Below are 10766 nucleotides of genomic sequence, written 5' to 3'. Positions count from 1 at the left end.
ACAGCTCAAAAAATACCATAGTGGAACCCCCAGGAGAAAAGAGAAAAAACGCTGAATAACGAAGAAATAAATTGGCTAAAATTGATCATTTCCTTCATAGGCAATTCCTGCAGCTAACCACCAAGTTTTTTTTTAAGCTCAGAATCGAGTAACGTCAGAAGAACGATATGTGGGTGCTATCTTTATTAAAGAATCCGAATCTTCTGGGGTGTATTTCTATAGTGAACTTTCATTTATATATTTTTTTAAGATGGTTGTACGTATTATTGTCCCCCCAACCTTTTACTTTGTACAAGCTATAACTCCTGCGCGATTCCTTTCCGAGTAGATCAGTAGGTCGGTGGCTGAGGGGAGAAGTAGAAATTAATGTTATCTTTCATGGTATTCCAACTAAAGGTTTCAACAAAAGGAACTGTATTCTACCAACTACCGCCATATGTTCTGACTCAAAAAAAGAGGGAATTGTGGGGGGGGGGGCTGGTTTTATGTTTTATCCTTCGTATGGTGGCTCTCTCAATGAAAGGAATAAATTTCTACCAATCATAGCCTCCTCCTCGACTCCTTATCGTGATATAAATAATTGCTTAGGTATATATCTCAACTCAAGAACAGATTGTGGGAGGTTGGTACTTACTCACAAAGGGCGATTGGAATGTTTGGAAGAGATTCTATTGGTGATGTCAAAACTTTACGAGTGAATATCTCGAAAACGCTTTGTCAAAAAATGAATTGTCTGTACGAGACATATTTATTGGTGAACCTAACAAGAAAGAAAACATCGATGCTACTCCTTTTTAACACAACCATTTACCAAGCTATTTCGGTTTTAAAAAATGCGCTTTATCTGCACAAAGTTAACAAACAAAATTAACAACCTTTAATAGTCTTCCAAATAGTTTTTTGCCGCTTCTTACTGATTGAAGGTATTTAAAAACTAGTCGACTGATACCAAACACAACCAAAAAGTGGAATACGTAGCTAAAAGTTAAAGGGCGGCATTGAAACGCTTTTACAAGCAAGGTTGATTACATTTACTTTTCTTGTGTATAATTCATTTCCAATACAAACAACTTGTTTATATAAAACTTAAAAAGTAGCTTGGTAAATATAAGGTAATTTTTCGTAGTTTTTCAACAGACTCTATGCACATTATTGTATTTATTATACTGATTAGTGTTTCGAAATGGTCATACCATTTCCTTTGCGTGTTCTTATATAGTGCGACGATTTTGAGGTCCGCGGGGACGGTTAAATTTTCGACGAATCAAATACTGTGAATCTTAACTTACTTCATCCGCTATTCAATAATTTTGGCAAATTAAGAGCATATCTCTTGATGTGATAGGAAGCTTTTGGAAATTTTGAGAGTGGAGTTCGTCGCAACCGTAGGTACCTACACTAATCATTGCGAACATTTCTCACTGATGAACTAAGCTAACGTTTATTATACATAGTTCAAATTCAAATTTGCGGATGCTATTGCGTTTTCTGTGGTGGAGTTAGCAGATCTATACCTACAATGAAAGTTCTTTTGTTGCTGTATCTTTTCGTCTGCGTGGTGGCAGGCGCTTTGATCGTGAAACAAAGCAAAAGAGAATCAAGAACGGATTGTGTAAAAAAAACCATTAGGCGTATATTTTATGACGTCACGGCGGTGAATGTCGTAACGGATGATAGTGTTGGCTGTGACAGCGTATGGGGTTCCTCGATTCCTAGAACGGTGCTAAAACTCAACAAGTATATCGATCATCAGTATAAAATTTATAATACGGATCACGTGACTATGTGCTTAAAAGATATAGACAGTTATGAAGACCAATTAATACAACTGTTGGACTTGAGGTTCAAAGCATACGGAAAAGGTCATGGAAGTATAAGGATTTTAGTAATAATTAGCGCTGCGTACTGGAAAAGGGAAGTTAAAGAAATGTTCTGGCTTTTATGGACAGTTGGTTTTTCTAATGTCTTCATTTACGGGTATGAAGATGGAGTTTTGTATACAGCGAACCGTTTCGAAGTGGGGAATGCGTGTGGACATACGCCAAACATCATTCAAAGCAACAGTTGCCATGATGAAATGGAGATAAAACATACTAACATGCCTATAAACCTAAATAGATGCCCAATTACGTTTTTTGAACACGAAGATAGAATATTGACAGATGATAATCCTCAGGTACTTATCAAAATCTACAAACGTTCTTTTCTTAAATTATTGGCTGCACATTACAACGGGAAATTTAATGTACATTTCATGTATTCCGACAGTGCCGCACAGAAGGAGGTTAGGAGCATGTCCAACATTTCCATGACATTTAACTACTTCCCACTTTCTGAGGAAACTGTACATACTTATTCGTCACCCGTTCACAGAGACAATATTGTCTGGCTGGTACCTCGTGCTCACATCATCCCACCGATGGAGGTAATCTTCGTTACTTTTGAAAAACAAGTCTGGGTGTTAATCGCGGTCAGTTTCATCATTGTCATGGTCGCGTGGTGGATTATCATGTCATGCGAGCAAAGAAGTTGGAATATTGAAAATATGGCAATTGCGATAACAAATTTGACTTCACTTACAATTCTGGGCTCCGTTGCCACAGTTCCAAAATCTGCCATTCTACGTTGTGTTCTAATCACGTACTTGGTATATTTTATCCACATCAATTGTGGCTTCACGTCAAACTTGATTAATATCTTGACTAAACCGCAATATGAATTCCAAATCAGCAACCTAAAGCAACTGGCAGACTCTAATCTTCCCATATACGGCCATGCTAACTTTTTAAAGAGCCAATTTAATAATGACAACGTCATCGAATGTAAACTGTACAGAAAACTGAAAGAGTCGACATTTCCCGCTACAAATATTGACCAATTTATCGCGGTTCACCTCAATCTCGCCAATCATCGTAATTGTGCGGTTGTGGAAACAGAAGATTATACGTTTAAACTTCACCAGCTATGGAACATTAATCAAAAGATATACAAAATCGTGGACAACAGCATTACTGGCGAATTGGTTTGGCGACTGCAACACTATCCCAATCACTACTTTAGCGTTTACTTTGAGAGATTTATTGCATCAATTACAGAGTCAGGGATCGGCAGCAAAATGTACAAGGATATGAAAGAAGATTATATGAAAACGCCCAGAGTTGAAGATGACGAGAAAGTGGTGCTAACCTTACGCCATCTATGCTTTGCGTTTGCCTTTCTTGGATTTGGATTGTTGCTTTCAACAGCGGTATTCTTTATTGAACTCGCAATAGCAAGACGTGCCTACCGTAGTAAGTAGCTATTTAAGTCCACTACGTCCACACTGCGTAAATCACCGGTGTCACATGTGAGAGTATCATTTCTATTTTCATTCAGAGGGTTTTTCTTCTCTTTCTCTTCTCTTACTTATCTGATTGATAACCCTCCTATGTGAATACATTTGTATCCATGGAAATTATCGTCAAGTATGTTTAACTGAAACAGAAAAATCATCCCTTAGTTATTCTTGTGTTTGAAGCAATGATTCGTTGTTTGGATGTTTCGATTCTGACCATAGAAATTGTAGAAGGTTCCTTTTTTTGGAGTTTTCCTCTATTTTTTGGATTGTTTTTATGTTTGCAATTGATCACAGACCCTACTAATTATTTTCTTCTTAATCTCAAAATTCTTGCCTTTTTCCATTCATTCTATTTCTTTCAGTTCTCGATTCGTCTACTGTACGAACTCTTCAGATTTTTTTTAAACTCGTGTTCGTTTTCTCCAAATCTATCCGAGCACTCACATTTTTCGGATGCTTCTATTTCTTCGGATACCTTTTTTTTATGTTTTCTTCATATCCTTCCCTTTCTCCTCAAACAGGTTTAGCGTATGTAGATTGTCCTACGTCAAAGTAGTAGACCTGTCGACGTGTACACGTAGACAATTATTGTTAATGTGTTGATTCCAGACAAGGGTAGGTATAGACAGCACTTGTATTGAAACTTTAGTGAAACTCACATTGCACTCATATGTTTCTATCACGTTTTAGATTCAAAACCATTGCACTTAACTAAGTCACTTTTTATTGCTTTTATCAATTGCAATTAAAACGTTTCATCCGTGTAGTGTATGAGCACCGTGTATTGTCAATGTACACAACAATTATGTGTATTCACAGGTAGGTTACCTATTTCCGAGGGAACTGTTCTGTTTACCTATATACCTATAGTTTAATAGAGAATCTTTTGCAATTTGACTAATGGTATTTTACTTTAGGGAATTAAATGTTACACTAATTTTGCTATGGTTTGGCAACAGGACATTATGGACCGCCGTAGAAGTCTAAATTTGGCTGTGATAAAACTTATCTCGACAGCATTATGGAGATTTGTATAACATTTCAATTCTATAAATTTGGTACTATTCTGTATTACTTTTGTCCATTTTATGTATTAATGTATTCACATTTGCTACCTATTTATATACGTAGGTACCACGTAAGGATCAGTACATACTAGGTATTTGTATGCACACATTTTGTCAAAGTATTCCTAATATGCAATTAGGAGGCACGATTGATTAATAAAAATTATAAAACTTTCATAATTTTGATGAGCAATTCGAACAGCTTCCCAGTCTAGCATCAAACTTCTAAAATGTTCCTTTCCTATAATGTCGTGCTCAATTATGTATTGTTGTTGATAGAAGTGCGATTCGTGATGATTTAGTAAGTAGTATAATTTCTCAGGATGACGTACAATAGCACACCTTGGTGGTGGGGGTAAGGGAGAGAGAAAGTCGGTTATGTTTTGGACAGATAAAGAACTTAGGCAGGGGTGTCCACTCGTACAGCACTATTTGACACCTGTACAAAAGACAAGGTGACAATGTTAAAGCAAGGTCAAAGAGAACGGGAAGTGCTTGCAGTAGGAAGAGAGAAGATAGGGTCCCTGACGCCTGACATACACGATTCATACAGTAATAAACTAAACAAATATAGAAAACGAGCTCCTGAGTATGGCTATAACATGTGCAAGACCAAATTTTAAACCTGATGTTAGTTTTGATTTTATTTAAAGTGTATATGCATGAAATTTCATTTAATTGCTTCCATAAATAAGAAAGTTGGCACTGCACATCCTACACAAAACCAAATTTGGAAAATGGCGCTACATTTGCTTTTGTTCTAAGTGGCTATGTATCAAATTTCATTTAAATCCCTCCATAAATAAGAAGGTTGGCACTGCGCATGCGCAAAACCAAATTTTGAAACTGGCGTTAAATTGGCTTTTATTCCAAGTGGCTCTGTATCAAATTTCGTTTAAATACTTTCATAAATAAAAAAGTTTGCAATTCGGCTTATAAATGGTCGAGATACGAAACGGGCACTGTGAATGTTGATCGATTAGGTTTAATTTTTGGAATTGCGTTTTATACGGCTAAAGCTATACGCATATTGAATTTCATGCAATTCGGTTCATAACTCACGGAGATGTCAAAAGGGCCTTCCTTATTTTTTGGACTACATTGCCATTTCACGAACTCCGATCTACAAATTTGATAAAGAATCCATCTACTAAATTTTATCGTAATGGGTCCATTCGTTATCGAAATATCGTGCTAACGGACGGACAGACGGACAGACACCGCAAAATTATAAACTCGCTAGGAGCTAGTTAATAATGCCAAATGAGGCAAAACATATGCAGAAAATGATGGTAAGGATGGTGACTGCGTATAATATGTAGTTTTAAGATACTATAATATCTTATTCTGTAGTAGCACTCTGGTGCGTAGATTTAGAACTAGAACATGTTGACTGCATCTACAGACATGTTGATGTTGTGTTCCAATTAAATGTTATACTTGTGTGTCCTGTTTATTATTTTACCTAGAGACAGCGATACTAAATAATACATGGTGTCAGGTAGTTGTGGAACACAAATTGTAGTTTGAATGTGTGCACCTAGTAAAGAGCACGTGGAAGTTTTGTAAAATTACGCAACACTTGTCAATAAAATGGACGGCTTATTTAAACCGCCGGATCCCCTCGTTTTGGACGGCAATATTTCAGAAAATTGGCGTAAGTTTGAACAAAGATTTGACCTTTTCCTTGTAGCAGCTGACCTAGACAAAAAAGCTGAAGGAAAGAAAGTAGCAGTTTTTCTCAATGTGATTGGCGAGGATGCATTGGAATTATACAATACATTTACATTTACCGAAGAGGAAAAGAAAGAGAAGACCTTGACCCTGATAAAGCAAAAATTTACGGAATACTGTTCGCCAAAGAAAAATGTAATCTTCGAACGCTTCAAATTCAACAGCATAGTTCAGGCAGAAGGACAAACCTTTGATAATTTCTTGACAGATCTACGAAAAGCAGTACAAACCACAGAATATTCTGATCCAGATGATATGATACGAGATAGAATCGTCATGGGAATCAAGAACAAGATAGTACAAGAAAGATTACTACGAGAAGCCGACATCACGTTACAGAAAACCATTGATTTCTGTAGGGCCTCTGAAGTAAGCAAGAATCAGTCCAAGGTACTACAGCAAGAAGTTGACGTGAGCACTGTTAAACAAGCAACGCTAAAGTGTAAATACTGTGGGTACAAGCACGCACCTAAAAAATGTCCTGCCTTCAAGAAGACCTGCGCGAAATGCCAAGGAAAAAATCATTTTGCTTCCGTGTGTACGCGTGAAAAGGCAACCAATGAAACCAAGAAGTACACAAAGAAAAGGAAGGATGTACATGAAGTGTCTGGAACGGAAGATCATCAACTCTGTGGAAGTGAAGAGAGTGGCGAAAGTGAATGCGAGTTTTACGTGAGTGCAATTAAAAGGGAAGCACATAAAGAGTCCATGTGGTTCAAGAAAGTGGAAATCTGTGGCAAGTCGATAAACTTTAAATTAGACACGGGTGCCGAGGTGAGCGTACTACCAGTAAATATTTTAGAAACGTTACCTAAATGTAGGATCGAGAAGTCAAATGTATCTTTAGTTTCTTATGGAAGTACAAAATTTAAAATTACTCCTGTTGGTGAAGCTGAACTGAAATGTAAGGTAAACAAGTACGTGTGTAATATTAAGTTTGTAATTGTCGATACTAGAGATCAAATGCCATTACTAGGATTGCAAGATTGTATTAGATTGCATTTAATTAAGCGAGTGGATGAATTACAGGCTAGTTTTAAATCATCCGAAGATGTAGTGAATAGGTTTCCTAGTGTATTTCAGGGGTTAGGAACATTTCCTAACAAGCATCATATAACGTTAAATGAAAATGTAAGTCCTACAGTTGCACCTATTAGGCGTGTCCCTCAAATTTTACATAATCGTTTAAAATTAAAATTAGAGGAGTTAGAGAAATCAAATAGTATTAGAAAAGTAGAGCACCCTACTGAGTGGCTTCAACCGCTAGTAATTGTAGAAAAACCTAATGGAGATTTAAGACTGTGCTTAGATCCCAAACAGTTAAACTGTGCTATTAAGCGCGAACATTTTCTAATACCTTCTATGGAAGAAATATCCGCCAAATTAAGTGGTAAAAAATTCTTTACTGTGCTTGACATGAAGGACGGTTATTGGCAAGTATTAATAGACGACGCAAGTGCTAATTTATTAACATTTGGTACACCGTATGGTCGATATCAATTTCTAAGGCTAGCTTTTGGTGTATGTTCCGCGCCAGAAGTATTCCAGCGAAAAAATTACGAACTCTTTGGTGATATCGAAGGCGTTAGTTTATATTTTGACGACCTCATTGTGACAGGCGAAACTGAATTAGAACATGACAAAAATCTCAAAATAGTGTTGGAGAGAGCTCTTAAGTTTAATGTCAAGTTTAATAAGACCAAAATACAATTCAAACAATCTTCTGTCAAATTTATGGGACAAATATTTAGTCAAAAAGGTATCGAGACTAATAAAAATTATGTCAAAGCCATTATAGAAATGCCTGTGCCGTCTTGTAAAAATTCGTTATTACGATTTTTAGGCATGGTCAAGTATCTAGGCAAATTTATCCCAAAATTATCTCAAATTACTGCCCCATTGCGAAACTTAACACGTAATGATGTTCCATGGTATTGGTCAACTGAACATGAAGCTGCAGTGACTCAATTAAAACAGATTTTGACAAATTCACCAGTATTAACGTTTTTCGACCCTAAAAAAGAAATAGTTATCGAAACAGACAGCTCAAAGGACGGACTTGGCGCTTGTCTAATACAAGAAGAGCACCCAGTCGCTTTTGCTTCAAGGAGCTTAACAAAAACCGAGATGAAATATGCACAAATCGAAAAGGAGGCTTTAGCAATACTTTTTGCAGTACAGAAATTTCATTTATTTATTTATGGGTTAAACATCAAAATGTACAGTGATCATAAGCCCCTAGAATCAATATTTAAAAAAAATATTCAATCAATTTCACCACGATTACAACGTATCAGGTTAAAACTCTTAAATTATAACTTACATGTAACCTATAAACCAGGTAAACAAATGTACATATCAGATGCATTATCAAGAGCTTACCTAAAAAATGAAAAAGTATTAAAATCAAATCAAGAAATAGACTACTTTGTGCATTCATTAACAAAAACATTATCTATGTCAGAATCTAGGAAAGAACAATTTAAAAAAGAAACAAAAAATGACCCAACTTTGCAGCTGATTCGCAATTATATTGAAACCTCATGGCCCGCAAATAAAAATGATATTCCCACCGATGCTAAACCATTTTTCAAAATCAAAGATCAACTTTACAGTATTGAAAATTTATTATTTCACGATTATAAACTAATAGTTCCTAAAAAATTACAAAAAGAAATGATAACATTAATACACGAAGGTCATTTCGGGATTGAAAAATGCAAATCAAGAGCAAGGCAAATATTTTATTGGCCGGGTATGTCACATGACATCGAAATGTTTATTAAATCGTGTAAAGTATGCGAGAAGTTTGCGCGAAAAAATTCATATCAAACTTTAATGCCATATCCGATAACAAAAAGACCTTGGGAAAGAGTAGCCGTAGATATTTTTACGTATGCTAAAATAAGCTACTTAGTCATGTACGATGCATTTTCAAACTGGTTGGAAATAGTACAAATTAAAGACAAAAGCGCAGTAACTGTTATGCAGGAAATCAAACAAATTTTTGCAAGGTTTGGATCACCAGACGTATTAGTAGCAGATAATGTGCCATTTAATAGCGAAATTTTCAAAAAATTTGCAATGGAATGGAATTTTAAATTAGCGTTTAGAAGCCCAAATTTTCCCCGATCTAACGGATTAGCTGAAAAAGCGGTTGCAATTGCTAAAAGCATCATTAAAAAAGCGAAAGAGGAAGGGAAAGATATGTATTCGGCTCTTTTGGCTTACAGAAACATTCCATTAAAGCATATAAACTATTCACCTTCTCAAATATTAAATTCACGCCGATGCAAAACTAAAATACCTATAGCACAAGAGTTATTGAGTCCAGAACTTTGCAAAAACATGACCAAAAAATTAGAATACAAACAACAGTTAAATACAGATTATTTTAATAAACATGCAACAGACCATGCTCCTTTAGATAACAATAGTAACGTAACTGTTTACAACCATGTAACTAACACGTGGGAACCTGGTAAAATTGTAAATACTCATCAGTTCCCCAGATCATACGTTGTTAAAGATAGTTTAGGTAATACTCTCAGAAGGAACAGACATGATTTGCGGATGTCGCAAAACGAATATCAAGTAAAAGATCATGAATGTGAGAGCATATCTCAAAATAATGAAAAGACATTGCTTAACTTACCTCAAACCTCTGAAAGTGGACCTCAGCTGTCTTCCGATCTGCAAAACCCACCTTTCCAATGTGTTAAAGAGTCATATGTAACTACCCGCTCAGGTCGAACTATTAATAAACCTATTAAGCTAGATTTGTAAAGAGGAAGGATGTATAATATGTAGTTTTAAGATACTATAATATCTTATTCTGTAGTAGCACTCTGGTGCGTAGATTTAGAACTAGAACATGTCGTTGACTGCATCTACAGGCATGGTTATGTTGTGTTCCAATTAAATGTTATACTTGTGTGTCCTGTTTATATTCACCTAGAGACTAGCGAACTAAATATACAGACTAGTAAAGAGAAATGTAATTCAGCTATATCAAGTTGAATAACTTAAAAAGATAATCATATTTAGAAACAGAGAGGGGGGGGGGGGAGTAGAAGAAGTAAAACAATTCAAATACCTGCGATATCGTATGCAAGGAAATAATAAACCAAACGTATACATAACCAAATTAAATGTACCTACCTACATATAAAGGGAAAGGGAGGGGACTGCAATTAAGTACGTGATCTATTTATATAATACATTTTGTCTGTGATAATTCATAATACTGATGAATTTATACCAATTTTTATATCCATTCAAAATTTATCACTTTCTTGCTGTTGCGTCCCCAAACTAGAATAAAATATCCTTTCGTTTTCCTTCAATGAAAATACCCTGTACATAACCGTTTTGCCTTGCCTGTATACATATATTCAAGATATATTAAAGATGGTAGGATGCATATATATAAGAGAAGGGATGACTCGCCGCCATTATGTAAGACAGAATGCGGCGCCAGTTAAAATCGCTCCCTAGATGTCGCCACCCATCCCAGTGTACCATAGATATATAAATACCTAGATACAGCCATCCTTAACAAACGTACCTCGGTTTTTAAAAAACATATCAAAGAAATTTGTACATCTCTCCATTACTTTCTAACCAAG

General features: G+C 35.8%; 2 protein-coding genes across 2 annotated transcripts; both read left to right on the top strand.

The window, feature by feature from the left end:
* Positions 1 to 2419: 2419 nt before the first annotated feature.
* Positions 2420 to 4497, top strand: LOC116164083. Its single transcript, XM_031478210.1, has 2 exons — positions 2420 to 3290; positions 4255 to 4497. The coding sequence occupies exons 1-2, from the start codon at positions 2420 to 2422 to the stop codon at positions 4260 to 4262; spliced, it is 879 nt and encodes a 292-aa protein (XP_031334070.1). The 3' UTR covers positions 4263 to 4497.
* Positions 4498 to 5997: 1500 nt separating this feature from the next.
* On the top strand, positions 5998 to 7753 carry LOC116164082 (uncharacterized protein K02A2.6-like). Its single transcript, XM_031478209.1, has 2 exons — positions 5998 to 7575; positions 7652 to 7753. Exons 1-2 carry the CDS (start codon positions 5998 to 6000, stop codon positions 7751 to 7753), a joined length of 1680 nt encoding a protein of 559 aa, XP_031334069.1.
* Positions 7754 to 10766: the final 3013 nt, after the last annotated feature.

This window comes from Photinus pyralis, unplaced genomic scaffold (genome assembly GCF_008802855.1).
Source record: "Photinus pyralis isolate 1611_PpyrPB1 unplaced genomic scaffold, Ppyr1.3 Ppyr1.4_LG2, whole genome shotgun sequence".
In the NCBI taxonomy this organism is placed as follows: Eukaryota; Metazoa; Arthropoda; class Insecta; order Coleoptera; family Lampyridae; genus Photinus; species Photinus pyralis.
This window is presented reverse-complemented; position numbering and strand designations above follow the sequence as displayed.